At 40.4% G+C, this 23,795-nt stretch overlaps 1 protein-coding gene across 7 annotated transcripts in view; it reads right to left on the reverse strand.

The window, feature by feature from the left end:
* The window catches only part of LOC134751562 (serine/threonine-protein kinase Wnk-like), an 86,411-nt gene that overhangs the window by 38,647 nt on the left and 23,969 nt on the right, over nucleotides 1–23,795 (reverse strand). For all 7 annotated transcript variants that reach the window (XM_063687017.1, XM_063687018.1, XM_063687019.1 and 4 more), the window contains 10 exons: nucleotides 23,644–23,734; nucleotides 23,296–23,401; nucleotides 22,466–22,568; nucleotides 21,533–21,705; nucleotides 20,524–20,634; nucleotides 19,309–19,418; nucleotides 18,986–19,143; nucleotides 18,418–18,506; nucleotides 18,148–18,291; nucleotides 17,680–17,844 (listed from right to left, as the gene is read on the reverse strand). In XM_063687017.1, coding sequence (XP_063543087.1) covers nucleotides 17,680–17,844; nucleotides 18,148–18,291; nucleotides 18,418–18,506; nucleotides 18,986–19,143; nucleotides 19,309–19,418; nucleotides 20,524–20,634; nucleotides 21,533–21,705; nucleotides 22,466–22,568; nucleotides 23,296–23,401; nucleotides 23,644–23,734 — 1,250 coding nt within the window. The remainder of the gene's footprint in view (nucleotides 1–17,679; nucleotides 17,845–18,147; nucleotides 18,292–18,417; nucleotides 18,507–18,985; nucleotides 19,144–19,308; nucleotides 19,419–20,523; nucleotides 20,635–21,532; nucleotides 21,706–22,465; nucleotides 22,569–23,295; nucleotides 23,402–23,643; nucleotides 23,735–23,795) is intronic.

The following is a 23,795-nucleotide window of genomic DNA, read 5'->3' on the forward strand; positions in this document are numbered from 1 at the left end:
GCAAACCTGCGGGCTAGCATATTACCCCGGACCGCAAGCGCCCTCCGCTCCCGTTCAATATCCTGGTCATCATTCAGGTCGCTAGTTATAATGTGACCAAGATATTTGAACCTGTCTACAATTTTAAGGGGCATTCCATTAAGCACAACAGGAGGTACATAGTACGGCTTAATTTTTCCCGCCTTAAACACCATGACCTCGCTTTTTCTAGGGTTGTACTCAAGACCGTGAGATTTGGCGTACGCCTCACAAGTGCTCAACAGTTTTGTAAGCGCGCCGACAGACGGAGCCAGCAGCACCATGTCATCGGCGTAACTGATGTTATTGACCGCGACACCGTCTATATAACATCCCGCATGCATGCTGCTGAGGCCGGCTATCAGCTCGTTCACATACAAATTGAACAGTTTGGGAGACGTCAACCCACCCTGCCTCACCCCACACTCAAGCCTGTATTCACCCGACAGTGCATCGGCCCATCTCACCTGATTCAACTGCCCCCTGTACCAGTACCTTAACAGCCTTATACACTCACTCGGCATGCCTGTCCCCCCTAATTTTTGCCAGAGAATGTTATAATCGACGCGGTCGAAGGCTTTAGATAAATCGAGGAAACAGGCATAGACAGGCGTTTTCCTAGCTGTGTAGTACCCGACAGTATGCTTCAGACACAGTATTGCACTTTCCGTTGACAGCCCAGTCCGAAAACCGAACTGGCAGTCATGAATTTTGAGGTGCTTTTCGAGAAGTGAGTCAAGCATACTGTCGAGCACCTTGGCGGCAGTCGTCGCGAGCGAGATTGGTCGATAGTTGGTCTTGTCCGAGAGGTTACCTGTTTTATTCTTTACTATCGGAATCACAATAGTCTTCATAAGTGGCTCAGGCAGATATGAGTGGCAAAGACAGAGATTAAAAAAACATGGTGAGGACCCTTGGCAGATGTGCACCGGCATATTTAAAGTGCTCAATACTGAGACCGTCGTGACCCGGCGACTTCCCTCTCTTCATTTTGCTAATGACTGACGCAGTTGCTGTAGCAGTGAAACTGAAGGTCCGCCCGGACTCGACCGTCCCAGCATTGAGCGTATCGGCTGCATCGTGCTGTGCCGCAAGTAGTGACCTGACTGTGAAATGCTCCCTAAAAAGTTCAGCTATTTCCCTATGCTCGCACTTGTCTTCAACGCTTACCGGCAGACCCGGCCGTACATTCAGATTCCGCGTACCCTTCCAAAAGTCCTTAAAATTCATGTCGTTGTGTGCCAAGACCATTTTATCCATTCTAATTTGATCTTGTCGGTCTTGGCACCACTTAAGTTTGGATTTGAACACCTTCTTACTTTCCATCATGAGTTTAAATATTCCCCCTTGACTAGGTTTACCCGCCATTTCCCACATCTGAAAGCGCAGCCGAGCCTCCCTGTGTGCCTCTGCCACATGCTTGTTCCATCCCGCTATATACCCCCCATTCCTACGCTTTTTAAACTTATGCGTTTCTATCGATGCATTCGTTAAGGTGCCTATGATATCAGAATACATATTTTCTAGTATAGCGTGATGTTCCCGATTGTCGCATATCCGATCACAACATTCACTTAATACATAAGGAAAATCTATGGTTTTTAGCCGGTCATTACAAATATCACGGTACTTATCAATTTGTTCCAAACTGCGTTCTCCCCAAATTATTTTCTTATTAATACTATTGTATGTTACCATATCAACAGGTTTCAGTATATCTATATTACATTCTACGTACAAGGGGAAATGGTCAGACCAAAACACGTCGTGCATAATAGATATATTATTTATGGTATCCCAGCCACACTTACTCACGACGCAATGGTCTAACCATCTCCTACTCCCATGAATATCACTAATATAGGTATATGTATCGGAGTCCTGACCCAACCTCTCAACATCGGCACAGATCCACATTTGATCAGAACAAAAGTCTATAAGTTCACGATAAAAGGGCTCGTTCGGGTGTGCATTCATATCTCCAAGAATATATATAGCTTGCACATCACTGTTTTCGAAAATTGAAGTCGATAACGCACTCAAGCACTCCGTAAATACAGGTACATTCTCTTTGGTATCCGTGGGCATATATGCACTAAACACCAAAAAAGATTTGCCCCGCGATGTTAACTTTACTCCCGTAATTCTGTCACTATTACACTCAATTACCGATGCCAAGTCAAACGCACTTTTACGCCACAAGATGCCCACGCCACCGTACGGCCTTCCCTTAAGCACGTCTGACGACACATCCACTGACGATTTACCCGTCCAGCCAAACTCACCATCCACCGTACTGAGAAGTGGAAGGTCAAAGGGCAGCAACCACGTCTCTTGCAACGCCACAATGTCAACATTTTTACACAATGACCTCACGCCTTCCATGGCCCTCTTAATAGATCTACAGTTGTAGCTTATCATTTTACATAAATTACCCATTATTTACGTTATTTTTGTAGTCCGTTTCCTTATCACTCGATTTACTATTTAATCTGCCATACCGTATGTGAACAAATCTTCTAAAAGTGATCCCTTCTGGCCATAAGTTATCATTCAGATACATATTTATTTTAGACTTATCCACATAAACTTTATAAGAACTATAACCCTTATCTCTCTTCATTGATATTTTCGATAATGAAACCCTTTCTTTTGTTTTGTCATATATGTAGTTCGCAATGTCATTCTCAGACACCTCCGAATGCACGTACGAAATAAATAACGGCACTTTTATTTCCGCCGCCTTAAACTTCGCATCCTTATCAATAATTGCCTTGCCGGTGCAGCCGATAAACTTGTTGCGATATCTCTTATTTTGAACTAATTTTGCATGTCATTTGTACTTAGTAATAAGTTTTTATTAATATTCGTTTACATATAGGAAACTATAGGTCTATTACTAGAAAAATGTTTATATACTCATCTCTTTTCTAAGACTGTTTGTTTCTTAATAAATAATAATAATAATAAAAAATATCGATATTTAAACTGTTTTTACAAGTTTCGCCAAAATGGTAAGTTTTAAATAATTGCATTTACAGTTTTGTAATGGAAAATATTGTTTTTTGGGAAGATGTCAAGAAAGTAGAGTAACTTTCTGAGAAATTCTAATGACTAATAAACCACACATTTGGTTCAAAAAAATACGTGTTATACAGCAATATCTTAATAAAAATTATAGAAAAATTGTTACAGATTTCCATGAGATGTTCATGTAATGTGCAAAAATAAATTGGCGGGGAAACCCATTTAATTAAACATTAGCAAGGCCTACCAATGTAAACAGCTAAGAGCGATAACACCGTAGATACTTCCGCTGAAATATACAATTTCGTATACCCTCTAGCCGCCCAGAGACCTTGGGTGATATTAAATCAAAATATTGAAAATCTTTCCCATATAGTTAATTTTATTTTTGCGGTGCGCTTTTTTGTGCTTTTCAGTCACGAGCGCGTTTAGTGGACTGTATTTGACTGATTCTGCGGATGTAAAATAGTGAAAGGAAAAACAGAGGGGAAAATGGGAAATTCACACTCACTTACTTGAAAAATGTCCGTTTTGGGAATGCCGGCACGTGTATTCCTTGCGATCACCACATGAGAGCTAACTTTCACCAAGGCCTTGGACTTTTCTCGTTGTCTTCGACAAAACACTCATCACACACGTTCATTATACGGATTGTTCGATTAACACATAAATTGCACAGATTTTTCTTGATTAGAGACGAGAGGATTCGACACGGAACGCTCAAATCGCCATATTGGATTGGAGACAATTGCTCCGCTAGATGTCGCTCGCAGCACGAGTGCGAGCGAAACAGCAATACACAAGAGTGTGAATATGAGGGAGCGGATGAGGTATAGGAGGATTTTTTAAGGGCGTACAAAATCTAATTATTTACTAAAACGAAACTTAACATCCCCCCGGGCTTGAAGGATTCCCTTCAAAAAAAAAAATAGAAGTTTAATATAAAAATAGAAATAAATGAATACTAAGTACCCACCCAGTTATGCTTGACTTAACTATAAACTAAGTATCAATAAAAACAGTTAGTACTAATAAAGTTAACATAAATGAACTCTACTGAGTAGGCAGTGGGCATAACCGCACTATAGGTCGTTCCAATTTAACTCCTCGCGTTTGCACCTCCGCAACTCGTACGACTCCGTCTCGACCAGGAAAAACACGTGTTATAACGCCGATAGGCCATTGCAAGGGCGGTGCATTATTAACGTTGATAAGTACGACAGTTCCTACGGCTAATGGCTTAGCTGGAGTATTCCATTTTTCCCGGCTCTGCAAGTTGTGCAGGTATTCAGTTCGGAAACGTTTCCAAAATGATTGGACAATTGAATCTAACAACGAATACCGGGTTAAAAGGTCCGTTCGTTCCTGACTCAAATCGGCTGCGGGTAAGTGCTGCAAGGGTGCAGTACATATGAAATGAGCGGGGGTCAGAGCAGTAGGTTCCGATGGGTCGGAACTCAAAACGTAAAGAGGTCTACTGTTCAGCTGACTCTCGATCTGAATTGTCACCGTCAATAGTTCCTGATAAGTCAGAATTTGTTTGCCTATGACGCGGTGAAGATGCGTTTTAAAGCTTTTAATATTACTTTCCCAAGCGCCTCCGAAGTGAGGTGCGTTGGGAGGGTTTAAGCGCCAAGTTATACGATGCTTTAAGAGCTCCTCGCGAAACATTTTGTAATAATCTTCGGTGTTAAGAAAAGAATAAAGTTCTTTAAAATAAGCCTTAGCGCCTACGAAGTTTGTTCCATGATCACTATATAACACCTGACACGGCCCACGGCGGGAAATAAATCTTTTGAAGGCATCTAAGAATGCCTCAGAACTGAGCGACGAGACGAGTTCAGTATGAACGGCCTTTGTCACCATACAGATGAAAAGACACAGCCATGCCTTTTGGCTTTTTGCCCCACGCTTTCTGACCATGGTAATGTTGAAAGGACCGGCGTAATCTACCCCCGTATGCGTGAATGCTTTACTTTCATTAACGCGACACTCTGGCAGGTCTGCCATAGAAGGGAATGTATTGGTCGGATTAACTCTGAAACAAGCGTTACATTTGTGAAAGCGCTGTCTCACAATTCGACGTGCTGACAAAATCCAATATTTCTGTCTCAAAATAGAAAGCAAAAGGTGCGGGCCGGCGTGCAAGTGTTCGCGATGGAAAAAATCAATTAAAATTTCAATAAGGTGCCCTTTCTTGGGCAACACTGCGGGATGTTTACTACAATAATCCAGAGAAGAGTTGCCTAGACGTCCTCCCACTCGTAGAACGTCATCAGTGACAAAAGGAAATAATTTGCGAAGTGAGGGTGAGCATACCTTGCCATTTTTAATATTGCGTAAATCATCAGCAAATGAAATTTGTTGAATGACCTTGACCACGAACAATTCTGCCGCGTCCAGGTCAGAGGCAGTGATTTCGCCGCCTCGAGGTAGTTTTTTGATGAATCTTAAGACATGGACAACTGATTTAAGAAACCGGTGCCATGAAGAAAACCTTTCACCCAACTCCAGAAGCCAGTGACTGCTGTTGCTTTCATTAGTAGCAACAAAAGAGACAACCTTTTCCTCAGAAAGTGCCTTAGCTGTGGGCGAGAACTTAGTTATAGGCCATTCGTTAACTGGTAAGGATGCCCAGGACGGACCGTTAAACCAGAGATTATGGTCCTTTAAGCGGGAGGGAAGTAGTCCACGAGACAAACAATCTGCCGGGTTCTCAGATCCGGACACATGATAGAAATGCTCCGGTGCGTAATTTGCCTGACATTGAGCGATGCGGTTGGCTACATAGGTAGCGAACCTATGCGGTGACGAGTGCACCCAGCATAAAGCGACCTCTGAGTCTGAAAATGCGTAGACATCATCAATGCTGTGGCGTTCTGATAATGTGTCATGGACGACACGAAGCAGCTTTGACATTAAAACAACTGCACAAAGTTCCAGACGCGCAACAGTCACCGTCCTCACCGGTGTTACTTTCGAGCGGGAGCAAATTAAGCGTATGACGGGATGTTGATTGTCCGTAACGACGTGTGCGTAGATGACACAGCCATACGCCTTTTCACTTGCGTCAGCAAAAGCAATAAGCGTTACCTTTGAGGTTTTTTCAATGCCTAGATGTCGAGAAAATTTTATGTCAGAAATAAGAGGCAGCTCGCTGACAAACTGGTGCCATAAACATAAAATGTGCTGAGGAGGCAAATCATCCCAGCCTTGTTTCAACAGCCACAACTCCTTTATGAGGAGTTTCGAATAAAGAATAGCGGGCCCTACTAGGCCAAGAACGTCATACAAGCGGGCGGTGGCAGAAAGAATAGCTCGTTTCGTGCCTGTAAGCGGAGGAGGTGAGACAGTGAAAACGAACTCATCAGACCCAGGAAGCCATTGAAGGCCAAGTATCTTAAGAGAGCCGCTGTCGTCGAAAGAGACGGATTCAGGCTGGCGATGGGTTGCGGGAATGTGTTCTAGCAACTGAGGAGAGTTGCTAGTCCATTTAACTAAATCAAACCCACCAGCCTTGAATAGGCTAATTAACTGGGTCGCTGTCGTAACTGCTTCCTCGTGGGAAGAAGCAGAAGAAGCTAGATCGTCCATGTAAACGTCTCGTTCGAGGACATCTGCTGCGAGCGGGTACCTATCACGTTCGTCGCTAGCGAGCTGACGAAGTGTGCGCAATGCAAGGAATGGAGAAGATCGAAGACCGAAAGCGACACGGTTAAAACAAAAGGTATTTAGCGGTTCTTCGGGCGAAAAGCGATATAATATCCTTTGAAAGGAGCGGTGCGGAGGATGTACTTCGATACATAAGTACATTTGCCGAACATCGGCGAAAAAGGCAATGCGGAATATGCGGACGTTCAGAAGAATCTGAAAAATATCCGCCTGCAAGTTGCAACCAGTATGTAGAAGGTCATTCAAGGACAGACCGCTGTCCGTCTTACAACTTCCATCCAGTACTAAGCGCACTTTAGTAGTGCTTTTGTCGTTGCGAATTATCGGGTGATGCGGTAGATGGAAACCTGGACCGAGGAGTTCCTCAGGAGGAACCAGAGAAATAATTCCCTTATCCAAATAATCGAGAATAATCTCATTATAACTTTTATGAAGTTGCGGGTTGCGAGAAAACTTATTTTCGAGCATTAAAAATCTCTTTTTTGCGGTTAGAAAAGAATTGCCTAAAGCGTTAGGACTTTCTTTGAAAGGAAGGTCCACAGCGTAAGAACCATTATCGTTACGCGTTGTAGTTGTGGTAAATATTTGTTCACATGCCTGATCGTCAGGGCTTAAAAACCTTTTATTTGGAACTTCTTCTTGAGCCCAAAACTTTTCCAAACTTTCGTTAAGCGGTTCATGCGTGAACGCACAGAAGGCGCGCGTCTCGGAGTGTGGTGAGGACGGCCAATTGCTGTCTCCCATAATTAAATAACCTAGAGTAGTCTCTATGGCTGCCGGTATGCCAACGTTGCGAATTTTGTGATCCCGTAAAATTTCGACAAAGAAATTGACACCTAAGAGCATTTCAATAGGTCCGGGTTCATAAAAGCTATCGTCTGCCAGAGGTAAATTTTCAAATAATTTTATTAACGATAAATCTAACGACTCCTCCGGTAATTCTGACGTAATCCTTTCAATTACGAGCGGTTTTGCTGAGTAGACATGAGGATTGTCAAACCTAGAGCTAAACTTTACCGATGCAAGACCGAATATTTTTTCTGAAATATTTCCGATGCCTTTAACGTTCGAGAAACGATTTTTATTTGAAATTGGTAAAGATAAACGTTTGCAACAGTCAAGAGTAATATAATCCTTTTGCGATCCAGGATCAATCAAAACTCGCAAATATTCACCAGAAGCATGATTCGTTTCTAGAAGTTTAACTTTTGCCGTAGCTAAAAGGGTTAAACAGTCCGCGTCATCGTCATTAGATTCCGCCTCGCTGCTACAAGGCGCGTACGCTACATGGCTTAAAGTGGATCTAGTTTGCAAACTATTATCAACCGTATCTCCTTGAGCGCGCGGTTGCGTATCGTTTGTCGGTTTATGCACAGGTGTGCAAGCGAGTGCCGACGGCGGCACTAAACTGGAAGAACAGTTTTGCGGCGGCATTAAACTAGACTGTTTATTTACCGGCGAATTGAAATGAAGCAGTGTATGATGCCTAGATGCACACACACTGCAGGTTCGTTGAGAACTACAAGCGGACATTTTATGTTTGTAACTAAGACAATTATTGCAAACTGAATTCGATTTTACGAATTTATACCTTTCATGCGGTGTCATTTTTGTAAAAACGGAACACTGATACAAATGTTCATGTTTATCGGTTTTACACAACTGACAAATTGGTGTCTGGGCGGGTCGACTGACAAAAGATTTGGTTTGGATGTTTTTTGGAGTAGGTAATCCTTTATCATAACTAGTAGGTTTAGACGCTTGAAAAGTTTGTTTTGACAGCGAGTGAGGTACGACCTTGGTCTGCTCTTTGATAAACTCAACAAGGTTAGCATAAGACGGGCACTTTTCTTTACGATAAAACATTTCGAATAATTTAACAGATTCCGAATCCAATCTTTGTAATGCGAGATGTAAAAAGAGAAAATCTGCCAAGTCGTTTAACTTGAGCGCCTTTAGCGCCCTTACAGATGCGTCGAATTTGCATAGAAAGGCATCCAAATTTGCTTCCGACCCGGTCGGTATAGTTTTAAAATTCAATAATTGATTAGCGTAGCCAATAGCCAGCGCGCGTTTATCCTCATATTTATCAATAAGAGCTTGCCATATAATGAGATAGTTCTCACCTGTGGCCGGCAGTCCGGCACACACAGACTTCGCCTTGTCCGTCAATTTACCTACTAAAAACTGCACGCGTTCGCTGTCCGATAGACGCGGATTGTTATGAATGACACTTTTGAATTGCTCATAAAATAAAGGCCAATTCTGAATCTCACCGTTAAATGGTAACAATTCAATGGCGGGCAACTTATGTTTTACAGCATAAGATTGACTTTTTTGTACCTCATTCATATTATCCTTTATTTCAGCCTGCACGCGTTTTATTTGACAATACATCTCATCAAAAGCGATCAAAGGTTGATAATTAACTGTAGCGTTAGGTTTTTGTTGGATTAATCGCGAGTTATAAGTGTCCAAGACACGTTCAAAATCAGACCGCAACTGGTCCAAAGCCGCGACATTATTCACAAACAAATTGCGTTGTATTTCATCTTGTTGCGCCTTAAGTGACAAGGTATAAATATTTTGTAAACGCGTAAAATACGCATTACGTTTACCTTCGAGGATGACAAGTTCACCGGAGCCGGTGATGGCTGCATCTTTATCATCATCGGGCATGGTTAAAACTTGTTACTAAGCGGCAATTTACAACAAATATACCTACAGTAATTAATAATAACAGCGTACAGAAAGCGGCGGTAATTATTCAATACGGTACCAAATTAAACCTTAGTACAAATGAAATAAGAGCGAATTGAAATGCTAATATTATTTCGCGAAATTTAAACAACTAAGCAATGAAATTTATGAATTCACGTATTATAAACGACAAATACTCAATATGAAACTTAAAGTATTTAAAGTGCGTAAAATTATTAAAATCAATGCGGTTTGCGGGAAGAAGGTCGTAACTGTATGCGATACAAGTTGCGCTTACGACCTTTTATGTGAACTATGCAGTCGAACAATCCAGAACGAACGAACCTTCAAGTTTCGGGTAGATGTGATATAACTATGCGAAATACTTGTGTTTGAGCGATATTAATGAAATCTCGAACAACTGCGTTTCGAATGATAAAACTAGGTATAAATAACACTTACTTATAATGCCGATTTGCGGGAGCGAGAAACGAAATATCAAATTAGTTACCTGCGGTGCGGTATTGAGAAATGAATAAAAAAGGGAGAATAACTAATTTGATTAATCAAGCATAAAGTAGGTACTCAGCCCAGATTTATTTCGAAGCGAATAATAAGTAGTGTGATATTACTGTTATTTAAGAATAGGCTTATCACTTGATAATTAGATTGCAAAACTAATTGAATATCCGGATCGATGTGACCAAAACTATGGGTGATATTAAATCAAAATATTGAAAATCTTTCCCATATAGTTAATTTTATTTTTGCGGTGCGCTTTTTTGTGCTTTTCAGTCACGAGCGCGTTTAGTGGACTGTATTTGACTGATTCTGCGGATGTAAAATAGTGAAAGGAAAAACAGAGGGGAAAATGGGAAATTCACACTCACTTACTTGAAAAATGTCCGTTTTGGGAATGCCGGCACGTGTATTCCTTGCGATCACCACATGAGAGCTAACTTTCACCAAGGCCTTGGACTTTTCTCGTTGTCTTCGACAAAACACTCATCACACACGTTCATTATACGGATTGTTCGATTAACACATAAATTGCACAGATTTTTCTTGATTAGAGACGAGAGGATTCGACACGGAACGCTCAAATCGCCATATTGGATTGGAGACAATTGCTCCGCTAGATGTCGCTCGCAGCACGAGTGCGAGCGAAACAGCAATACACAAGAGTGTGAATATGAGGGAGCGGATGAGGTATAGGAGGATTTTTTAAGGGCGTACAAAATCTAATTATTTACTAAAACGAAACTTAACAGACCTATAAAAAGGTCTCCTGTTCCGTTCTTATTTGAATCTTTGTTTTGACAAATCAAAATTGCATTTGTCTTGGCAAGTTTTGACGTGTGGGCGGCTAGAGGGTACGTTACAACTACAATAAATATAAACCAAACTAACTAAAACGAACAACACATATAATTAAGGCTAAGCTTAGTTAAAATAATCTCAAAATATAGAGATTGTAACTGAGTTAAAAATAATGTTTGTACCTCTAACCTCTTATGAAATAAACAGATTTTTTTTTTCAACGACAAAAATCCGTAAACTGAAATAGATAACATACACTAAAAAAAGTGACCAAGTCCACCGGTGGCCGAGGCGGGAATCGAACCCGCGTCTTCAGATTACGCGGCTAACGTCCTGACCACTAGACCACCTGGCCACGGCGGTACCCGTTCCAAAATCTCTGGTGTATGCTACCTTTGAAAGGCTAGGCGCCTTTGACCAACTCTAAAACACAGATAAAAAAATATTTCTCAAAATAACTTGATTTGTTCCCTAGTTGGACAAAAATTGGCTTTATATTTATGTTTTATTTGTGTGTGTTTGTGTATGTTTGTTTGTTGTGTTGTGTTGTTTGTTTTATCAAAGTAAAGAATGTAAACAACTTATACACAATTTTTTATTATAAACAATTCACAGAAGTAAGAAATATGTTCATGATTGTTTCACACTTTTCCAATGTTATACTAATCCGGACTTACGCTGTATTTTTTTTTATTAGAAAAAGGTAAACATTTAACCGCAATCTCATCTGATGGTAAGTGCCGATGCAGTCTAGAATGGAACATGCTTACCTAAAATATGTCTATTCACTCTCGATTTAAAAAGATCCAAGTTATAGTGGACTGGGAATAGATTTGCAGGAAGTGAATTCCACTCCTTAGCCGTTCGTATGATAAACCTGGATGTTTAGTACGAATCAGTGGCAGAGTAACGACGTAAGGGTGAAATGCAAGTCCGCGTCTAGTCCCACGGTGGCAGAACGGAGATGAACGAACGAAGGGAACGGAACGGGGACGGGGTATTTTTCCAAAAGAATGCAGTTTGCACATAACATAGCACAATAAAAAATATAGTAAATTATGCACTATATGGAGGTCAGGGAAAGTGCATAAACCTCGAGAAACATAATTATTTACTGTTACTCTTTATAAATGAATAACAAATTAATTATTAATTTTTAAATTACAAATGATTTTTAAATCGATCGTACTATGCATACTTAAAAAAACTTTATACAAACATTCTCCCAGCTTTTTAAGAACTTACACACAAACTCTATTGCACACACTAAAATCACAAAATCACCGATCACTACACACTTATAACACATCGCTAACTATACACAAAATTAAAGTTACTACCGATGTCCATACTCGACTGAGCCGCGTGGCGTTCGGAAACAGACTGATGAAACTCACTTATGCTATTACATGAGCGAACTATCAGCTTGGCAAAACTAGTATAAAATGAACCTTGAGCTTGGTAACAATTACACATATTTGGATATCATATGTATATTGGATCGCTTAAGGCAAAGACTTGCATGCGTAAGGAATAATAAGTAGCTGTGTATTTATATAAAACAGCCTATGAAATATGTGCGTATCAAAGCGCATATGCCCTTTTAGTTTTGCATAGTGTTAAAGCAAAACCATTTAAATAATTCGCAAGCGAACGCTCTTATTTCATTCAGATAAGGTTTATATTGGTATTATTGGAGTGGAAGAGAGTTTGCGATCGCGAACTAAGTGGTGGAATTACTTAATACTGACGTCGTTTAAAAGGGGCCTATAGAGTTTGAGTGTTATATAGCTCATACGCTGTTTTACTTTTGCGCAGCGCTAAAGCAAAACCATGTATTCATGTGTTTGCATTTTTATTGCTTTCTAATACGTTTTAAAATGGCGTGATTGATGTGCAGTTTTTTAGCTAATGGTTAGCATGTGAGGAAAAGTTTAATTATGGAGTAATTTTATGCGCTTTTGCTGTTTGTTTTTGTTGCATACGGTAAAAAAACCAATGCGTCGTTTAGGCAATAACATAATAACATGCGTGTTTACCAACTTACATTGTAAACATGGCTGGTGTGTGTTTGATGCTTGTTTACGCATAAATGACTAAGCGTATTTGGCAATCAAGGCTCGGAAACCGGTTAAATTTCCAAACCGGTTATCATGTATGTGTGTTTGCGCTAATGCAAAACCTTTTAATTTCGGTTTTGTTCGTAAAATCGTTATTTTTAAACCGTTTTTTAGGATAACGTTTCCATAAAGTTCTTGTCAGGTTAACCGGTTTCAAACAATAAAAACTGGTTTCTTTCTATGTCGGTGTCTTTGTTTACGTGGCACACCACCGGCCCGTCTCATCGAATAAACCGGTTTATTTTGGTTAAAATAAAAGTTCTTAAAACGTTCGCGTTCTTATTCCGATGGATACGCATTTTGTTACGAACGTAAAATACGTAACTTTTACGTTTGTAACAAAATGCGTATCCACTGTAAAATAAATTATATATGAATGGCAATTTAATAGCCGTGGGTTGTCGTACGTAGTATACTTAAAAATAAAATATCATTCTAAAGCCATTGACGCAAGTACCTCATAATAATACCCGAGTAACCGGAGTCTGGCCGATCGCGCGTAACCTGTCTTTAATTGCCGTTCAAATTGCACTACTCAGACACGATTCGCACAATCGTTTACCGAATGCGTAAAGGGAGGCGTTTTTAAATTCTTTAGTTTTTTATCATATTCGTTGGCAAACAAGCGTACGGGCCCGCCTGATGATAAACAATAGCCGTATACCTGCAACTAATGTCACGTCGCGTTGCCGAACCTAAACCCCGATTAATTTCTTTAAACGGATTTTATTGTTCTAAGGTGCTCAATAAAAATTTAACTACGTTGATGATGTCGTTGATAAAATTGTCAATTTTGTATTAGTAGTGGCTATAGCCCAAACTTGGAAATTCCTGAGATTATATTTAAAAAAAAATACAACATTTCTTAAATCATAACTCCTCTATCTAATTCTGAACATCACTGTAATCTTGACATTACATTCCATGCCTTTGGCTTTTATTTATAGACAAAGTAAAGACTGCCGAATACGTAATCGTCTCGCTATCTACCAGACTAATAGTTCTAGTGAACCTATCTATAAAAAAAACCCGGCCAAGTACCCGGTTCCGTACTTTTTAGTATTTGTTGTTATAGCGGCAACAGAAATACATCATCTGTGAAACTTTCAACTGTTTAGCTTGCAGACGGACAGACGAACAGCGGAGTCTTAGTAATAGGGTCCCGTTTTTACCCTTTGGGTACGGAACCCTAAAAACCCAAGGACAAATCTATATAGAACATCTGTTAAAGGTCGGGATTTTGCATATCGCGTGACTAAAGCGGTTTGGTAAGTTTATTACGATCGATATGCCAAAGTAGACGTTAAGATAAGGGATCAAAGTTGTAATTCGTCTAAATGGCAAGCCGTCGTACGCGGTATAATCCGTTTGCTGAATTATTATGGCATTTCATTAAACTGTGTTGTTTGATCACGAATCTACTGTCTTTCAGTTCTGATTTATTTCAATTGATTTTATAGGTAACTATTTTTTTTCTGACTAGAGTGAAATAGTGCGTAACAATCAGTAACATCATAGAGTAACTTATACTAGAGCGGTACTGTCATAGTAAATTTTGTAACCACAGTAAATTCACTGCCATCGACATCGACACACTTTAAAACTAAAAATGAAGATTTATAAAAATACTATAAAAATTTATTTAAATATGGATAAATGAAATAAAACTATGAAAACGGATTATATCGCGTATATTGAATTTATAATACATCCCGACGTTTCGAACTCTTTACAGCGTTCGTGGACTCTTTACAGGAGTCACCCGTTGACCACGAACGCTGTAAAGAGTTCGAAACGTCGGGATGTATTATAAATTCAATATACGCGATATAATCCGTTTTCATAGTTTTATTTTATGGATAAATGTTTTTTTTTATAAGCATTAATTATTTTTATGATTTTGACCCATGTTCTTTCACTGATATGCTTAAAAAATGTTAAATAACAAACGAAACCGTCAACGCCATCTATACGACAGTAGGCCAAAGCTACTAGCGCCCTCTGATCGAGGGTCAAATTTTCTTGATTTTCGAGGCACGTTTTTTTCTTAGACTGTATCCATCTATTACGGAGTTATATCTATCTTTGGTAACATGGTATAGGGTTTATACTTTATATTGATACCTCGCGCGTCCAATGATGATCGTGACAGTTCTCTATTAGAGATAAATTCGCCTTTATACATATACTTACATCTTTTACTTCGTTATGTATCTTTTGTTTAAACTTGTTTATGTGTAATAAAGTTACATACATACATACAGTTAATTGTAATATGGAGCAGCAGTCACGTTAAATGTTTGTAGACTTTTTTGGAAGTATGACACATTAATATATTTAGAAATGTAACATAAAAGTAATAAAAATATATACTGGGGATTATAAAACTTTAAACTCGCGTTTTGAACACATATTTAATTATACAAACGGGTCTACCGCGATTATATTCATTGTTTTTACCTTAACCCTTAAATGCATGATTTTTTGTATAACTTTTTAATAAATTGAAATAGATGTGTCATGTTGTATAGATTGAGGGAAAAATAAAGAAAAAAATCATAGTATTTAAAAAAACATATATTTTTTACGATGCATATATACATCATTATGCATTTAAGGGTTAAATTCCGACGTTTGAAGCTGGTGCAACTCAATATTTTGCAAAAGTAATATTTTGGTATTAATATATACGGTAAAAACATATTTCTTCAACTATTTTTAAATTAAGCCTATCCGAAAGCAACTTGGAATAATTGTCACAGGGAACAACATTCGACGCGTCAAGTATAATTAAAAGTTGCTGGTTTGCTACATTGAAATGAGTTTTTGGCGATTAAATTTGTGGAACCGTAATATTTAGTCCCTAGGGTCACATCCCTAGTGCGCAAAACGTTCAAGTTAATAAACAAGACCAAGTGCGGGTAGTTCGAAAAACTCGCGCGCCTAGATGATGTTGATGTCAACTTTAGCCAGTCTTCTCCGAGACCACGGGGACAACGCCGTCCTCGAAACGTCGGAGGTAAATTTAAAACTTATTTTACGCGATTAAGTCCCGTCGTTGTGAATAATAATGAGTAATATTTAGTTGTTTTCAAGTAAAAATTGCAAGAATGTGCTTGTCTATGGCTGGCTGCGTTGCACGCAACACCGTGTGATTAGAAACAGCGAATCAGGGTCGCTGCTGATGCAACAGATGATTGCAAGGGTTTGCGATTACGTGTATCGTGTGATTTATAGATGTTGTGAGCTTCCGTTTGAGTATTATTTATTCTCTTGCGATTTTACATACAATATGGGGCAGTGCCATCAGATATTGTGGTTCTATGTCTAAGGCCATAATGGTTGATTTTTGAAATTTTTATTATAATCGAAATTAAACTATCGTGAGACATATTTCCAAATATTTAGATCAGTACGGTTTCACTCACACAAGTGTCCCAGTGCACGACGTACCACCGCCGCGGACACTCGTGCCTGAGGAAGGATTCCCAAAGAATCCGAAACATGTCGCCAAAAGCGGCTAAAAATAATAGTGAGTGAAACCATACTTAACTAAATTTTATTATACTAAAAAGGTATAAAATCATAAATCGAACAGTACAGTAAAATTGCACATGATACGTTTATTGGCACCCGCCTGATAGAGGCGTAGTTTTAGATATTTTATATAGTTGTACTCTACCACAAATTAAATCAGCACATTTACAGTATAAATTGCGATCTTAACAAAGAGACCAACCTTCGCCATATCGCTGGATAAGTCTTGCTCATTTTTAAATCTTCCATGATGAGACTCGCCTTCGTCATGTCATTAGCGACATCCTGAGAGCTACCTCGTTACGAGTATTTTATGTACTCTGGAGCTTTATCAATAAATATATGGATATAAGCCTCAAAATAAGGTGAACTGTACCCGTAGGGTGCAGAATCCAGGTAACCTACCACAGACAAAATCAGCGCACTCGTCTCCCCAAGCTGTGACTTGAGCAGCTTGAAGACGAGCCTCGCATCTTCCTCGTCCGTCACGTCCAGTCACAATGGCTCCTGAGTGTACATACCTCGTTAAGCTGATAAGCTGGAAATAGATTGTGAAGACGAACTTTGCGTCATCTTCCATGATGAGACCCGCTTGCCATGTCGATGGCAATCACCTACCACAGACCAGGGATGTTGCGAATATTCGCATCCGCATCCGCAACCGCGGAACTTCCGTATTATTTTCAACATCCGCATCCGCATAAAATCGATGCGGAGCTTAATGCGGATGCGGATGTGGAACAGGTAGGCACAGGAACGTCTTAGCGACGGCGTAAGTGCTAGGTAATTTCGTCATTAGCCAATAGGAATCTCGTTTCGTTTTTGTGATTCGTCGATCGAGCACTTTAGCTTGTGACAGACAGCGACAAGGAGTTAACCCTTAAATGCATGATTTTTTGTATAACTTTTTAATAAATTGAAATAGATGTGTCATGTTGTATAGATTGAGGGAATAATATTTTGGATAGCTGCATATTGAGCCACGGACCATCAAATATACGATGCATATATACATCATTATGCATTTAAGGGTTAAGAATTTGTTTTATTTGGACTTTAGTATAGTAATGCGATTGTGGGGCACCTATATTCTTGTTCAAATACTAAGTTTCGTTTTTTTTTTAAATAAAAAATACTAAAGTGTAATATTTGACGTTTTTTATGTGCCTAATCTCGACATCCGCATCCGCATCCGCGGATGTGAGCCTTTAAAAATCCGCGTCCGCGGATGTCAAAAAATCGGCATCCGCAGCATCCCTGCCACAGACAATATTAGCGCACTCACCTCGTTAAGCTTATAAGCTGTGACTTGAGCAGCTTGAAGACCAGCCTCGCATCCTCTTCCATGATAAGCCCGGCCTTGGCCATGTCGTTGGCGACGTCCTGGCAGTCGTCGCGCTCCATGTCGAAGTCGAACTGGATGGCTTCGTTCTCTTTGTGGGTGTACGATCTGCAGGTGAGATGGATCGTATCTTTTAATTTCGCTTCTCACCGACGATATCTCATCAGGATAAAGTCAAATAAAAAATTAAACTTTAAAGTTGTTTTCGCTGGCACTTTAGACCCCGGGGAGTTGCGCGAGTTGCAAGTAATTTGCGCGATAAATAAATCAACAGAACAGCTAATTTCGCAATATTATTTTAATTCCTTGATTTTGTTGACCTTCTTAAAAACTTTCTGTAACACATATCAGTAATACTATTGTATTTTTGCAGAATTCACTGATTTAAGAAATCATACAAGGATCACTAACCGCTTCTTGGGATCAATGATTTTAAGGCGGAACTGTATCTTGGCGATATCGGAGGAAGTGACGAGGTCTCTCCCCACGATCTCCAGCCGCAAGCCGATGTCCTCGCCGAAGAACTCGTGGTTCAGCAGATCCTTCACTTTGGGCCTGAAAAATATAGCGGTATTTAGTTTATGATAGGAAAATCTCGGGTTCCTAAACCAACGGTTGTTACTAGGATCTTAATGCGTCTTGCAATGTCACAGCCAGTAATGTTACGGTGTGAATACTAACCGATCTCCTTTATCAGGTTTTATGCACGATTCGATGATGTCTTTCACTTCCGGTATCGTCACCTTGTCTAAACTCTGTGGCTTCACCCCCTATAAACAAAACAAATTAATATTAGCATTATATAAATAAGGATCAAACATTGTGATACTTTTTAAGTCGGCTTGCAGCACCTGCCGAATGTACTTCTACTACTGTCATCCGATAATCGACCCTATGTATTATTGCACAAAGTGCAATTTTGATTGACGCGGCATCGCACTTCCACATCACTCGAAATTCGACCCTACATGTATGCAGATAAGGTGTTCACCGACACGACTTTCGTATATCTGCGCGGGTCTACTGAACTCCTCGACAATCGACCCTACATCAATAGATATAAGGTCGACTCACCGACACAACTGTCTAATATCGCAAGCCTCTCGAGAACTCGCCATGAACACTAAATTCGACCCTAAACCTGTAGATTTATGGTGCAATTCTCATCAACAGTATTTTCATCCGAGCCGGCTACATGGTCCAACCTGACTTCAACTTTAGCTCAATAGTAATAAAGCTTCTATCTCACCGAGACGACTTTCTTGTATATCTGCGCGGGCCCGCTGCACTCCGAGTAGGGATACTCCCCGGTGGCCATCTCCAGCATGCACATGCCGAACGCGTACACGTCCACGGACTCGTCGTAGTGCTCCTCGTACATCTCGGGCGCCATGAACTCGGGCGTGCCTGCTCACAACAAAAAATCTAGTGAATTAAAAAAAAATTTTTTAGACGAAACAAGCGAAGCGTTCTTGAGCGTGGCGAGGCCGAGGTCGCCGATCTTGACGATGCCTATAACAGGCATCGTCAAGATGAAGATATTATCGCATTTGTCATGTGACTGTAACTCACCGATGACAGACTTGGCGAAGCTGCGGTTCTTGAGCGTAGCGAGGCCGAGGTCACCGATCTTGACGCTGCCTGTCGTGCCAGTTATGAAGATATTATCGCATTTCAGATCTCTGCACAGAAAGTTCAAATTTAGACACAATTACTAATCTTCATAAATAAGGGTCTACGCTAGATAAACCCTGGGTTACTAGACATAAAACTCAAGTCCTGATGAATCTCGGTTGGTAAAAATATTATAATATCTCTCCATTGATTTATAAATTCAATCCATCCGGCCGTCGAATGTTGATATAAACATCTTTTATTGGTCTGATTGTGTAGTGTGCGCGCTAAGCGTACACTCACACTTCCTTAATTTAGCCTTATATAAGCTCCTACACTATTAAACTCTGAATAAAATTATACTCCAGCCGAAGCAGTCATCGTTCACCGCCCGCCTCACACGGCGACCCCGCCCGCGCGGCCCGGCGCTGCACGCTGCAATTATTTCATGGACAACAAGTGTGCGAAATATAAATACAAAAGTGATATTGAAAATTTGGCATTCCTGCAGTGGACAGTTGTTAATTTAACAACTATAATTATATTATAAAATACTTCGGACTATATCATGAAGACTTTTGGTGAATTGTTTTGGTGTGGAACAACACGCTTTCAGCCCTAACATGATTTGAGGCCTAACAGTCTGGTTTCATTTATATTTACCCTTTATATAAATACTAATATGAACCGACCATCAAGAGAACGTTTACATAAAATTTCACCAAATCAAATTATTATGTGGAGATTGTGGAGCTGAGCGAAATAATTATCAATAGTAGTAGTATTCATACCTTGAATTTGACATCCGAAATAGGTGTGTGTCACTGCACGAGTTAGTACATTATGGGATAACTGGTTGCGAAAAGTTGGCGTTTGACAATTCAGTGGCAACAAAACAGGTGCCCACGAATAAAGCACGAATTTTTCTTCGACTACCTCTTCTACTACCAATAAGTTTTTGATCTCAGCTAAACGCCAGGAGTTTCATACCTGTACGCAGTCGAATGCTGATAATGACCCTGCGGCGCTCCTCTACAAGGCGGAGTCGGTTTTCGTTGGTGGTTTTAGACGGTAGTCCTACCACTGGTTAGTCCGTCATCGCTCCTGGCTCCCCCGGGCCAGGTGGCATGCATAAACGCATTTACCCAACGTTAAAAAAAAGGAGTTTCATACCTATGGATTATAGGAGGAGTCCTAGAATGTAGAAAGTTGAGCCCCTTGAGGATCTGCCGGCACCAGGACTTCAGCACTTTCGGGTTGATTCGCTTGAATCTTCGAAGGTAACTAGAAAATTAAACAAAAACTAATAAAAAGAACCGGCCAAGTGCGAGTCGGAATCGCGCACGAAGGGTTCCGTACCATTATGCAAAAAACGGCAAAAAAATCACGTTTGTTTCACGTGTTAAATATTCATTTTATTCTGTTTTTAGTATTTGTTGTTATAGCGGCAACAGAAATACATCATCTGTGAAAATTTCAACTGTCTAGCTATCACGGTTCATGAGATACAGCCTGGTGACAGACGGACAGCGGAGTCTTAGTAATAGAGTCCCGTTTGTACCCTTTGGGTACGGAACCCTAAAAACCGGCCAAGTGCGAGTCGGACACGCGCACGAATGGTTCCGTATGGCAATGGCAAAAAAAATCACGTTTGTTGTATGGGAATCCCACTTAAATATTTATTTTATTCTATTTTTAGTATTTCTTGTTACAGCGCCAACACATAATATACATCATCTGTGAAAATTTCAACTGTCTAGCTATCACGGTTCGTGAGATACAGCCTGGTCGCAGACGGACGGACGGACTGTCTGACTCCGTTTTAGTAATAGGGTCCCATTTTTATCCTTTGGGTACGGAACCCAAAAAAATAATCTTCAATGGATTCACTGCTGTGTTCATAGTGGTAAATCGCAACTGACACCATGATTTTCCTGTCATGTAAACAAAAAGAGGCGTATCGAATATGTGTCTAGTCTAGATTTAACGCTGTCTGACAGAGAATCTCAGTCAGCTGAAGTTCAGGAAGAGAAGATGAGGCCTCCGCTTCCCTTTTCTTGGGTCATCTTGTATATAATTTTGACTCTTTTCGCGGGTCACGTTAGCAGGCTAAGGAGCCGGATGTGATCAATCGGCCGAGGTTTAGTGACTTATGCTTTATATTAAATGAAAGTTAACTCACGCTTTAAGTGTCCCGGATAGCATTAGCTCCGTAATAAGGACGATGTTCTTCTTCTTGGCCACGACGCCCTCCCAGTAGTTGTAGAAGCGGACTATGTTCGGGTGTTGTAGTTTCTTCAACATATCCGCTTCCTCGCGGAAGCGGAGACGCTCCGTCTTGTTTAGCTTTTTCTCCTGAAAGGATGGAAGATAAATTTTTACTATAGGAAGCGTGCATAAACTGTAGGGGGCAGCACAGACGTCAGATTTTTGGCGCGAGGCGTAAATGTGTAGTTTATGCTTCCAAAGTAGCTCACATGATGGTAGCACTTGCTTTGGCGTGAAGCGTCAATGTACATGTGATGTACATGTTTATGGTTCCGATTCAGGCCACAAGATGGCAGACCCTCCAACGCGCACGGTCCCTATATTTTGTAGAAGTTTTTAGTTCAGCTCAATAAAAATGATCAAAATTATGTTTTCAATTTAAGTGTGCATATTTAGGGTTCCGTACCCAAAGGGTAAAAACGAGACCTTATTACTAAGACTACTGTCCATCTGTCCGTCTGTCTGTCTGTCCGTCTGTATGTCACGAGGTTGTATTTCATGAACCGTGTTAGCTAGACAGTTGAAATTTTCACAGATGATGTATTTCTGTTGCCGCTATAACAACAAACATTAAAAAGTACGGAACCCTCGGTGGGCGAGTCCGACTCGCACTTGTCCGGTTTTTTAAGGAGTTACAACTTCTATATATACATAAGCTGCATAATTATAAGATAAATAAGGGAGACAGTTAGTGATATTAGGCATAACAATCATAAAAGAGTAATACACGTCCAAAAAATCGTAATATTCGTAATTCAAGAACGCATGTGCATTTCTCTATGAAAAATTCGTAAGTGCGATCTAGTAAATTCAGAGCGCCATCTATTGGCAAGTCACTGAGACGTACCAACAATTCGCACCAAGCAACAGCGACGCCGGTTTGTGTGTCGAGTCCGTGATACACCGTCTTGAAGGACCCGCGACCAACTTCTTTGTCGTATTTGAAGAATCTGCAGAACATAACATATAATGTTTGAACACACTGTTTACACTTGGCTTTGCATTAAGCGTTTAAACTTAGTTTATCATACTGCCGCTACCGCTGCTGGCAAGTTGCCACAGCACTTCAAACAGTAAACACCCACTGGTGTTAACATGCGTCTCCTCAGTGTTTTCACCGTCGTCTCAAACCGCCTCTAACGACACCCTTGGTCCAGTCGCGTAGCGTGTGCATATCACGTCATCGATCACAGATTTAATATATACGCTAGATGACGCAAATACCACGATTTGTATTGAAACCAAGCGTGCCGACTTTTTCATACAAAATTTACGTATAATATAATTTTAAAATTACTTATCTGTGATAGGAAATATGTTCTTGCCTTTGGGTGCTCGCAATTTTTGGGCTGTTGCAGTTAATTATCATGCAACGAAGCATTTTTTAAGTTTTCACGGACGTCCGGCTGCAACAACTGACGCGCGTGGACTGTAAAGAGCGACGGTTAACCTCGACGCTTGGTCGGGGTTCGGACACGCGAAGTAGATGCAATTGCGTCTTCTATGGTATATTCATTTCTGTCGTAGATAGTAGTCCGAAGAAAAGCACTCTTACAAAAAGCGGACCATTTGTACCATTGCCCATACTGTTAACTGACAAATCGTAAACCTTATTACAAAAGGCATAAGGTGCACCGATGGACAGTTGGAGAGTGTTGCAGTTTGTACAATAACTACCTGCCGCAAGGCGATACTCCGATCGGTTCCTCCTCATCCTCGTCGGGCTTCTGCTTGTCCTTCTGCAGTTCCAACTTGTCCAACTCCAGGTCCCCGTACACTAGCCCTGGGGAAAATATAAATTATACATTTTCGTGGGGCAACAGTGACAATAAGATATCGATATAGATAGTGAACCATACTAGTAATAAAGCGGCTAATTTTTTGTTTTTTTTTTTACAATGTATAATTAGTGAGTTTAAGTTGTCACTTGACGATATTCACCTTGTCGGATATGGCTAAGTATCCGGCTTTTTAGATGTTCAGTGGACGAAGGTAATAATATAGTAATGAAGTACATTTAATTACCGTTGGCGGGTTTCGTAGGCTCCGCACCCTCCTCCTCCACTTCGGCGTCCTCTGGTCGAACAGTCTTTGTTGCTATCTCGATGTTTTCTTCCTGTAATAACACGTGACATACATTGTATGTATGTATGTATGTAAACACTTTATTGTACATA

Source organism: Cydia strobilella, chromosome 22 (genome assembly GCF_947568885.1).
Source record: "Cydia strobilella chromosome 22, ilCydStro3.1, whole genome shotgun sequence".
Classification (NCBI taxonomy): domain Eukaryota; kingdom Metazoa; phylum Arthropoda; class Insecta; order Lepidoptera; family Tortricidae; genus Cydia; species Cydia strobilella.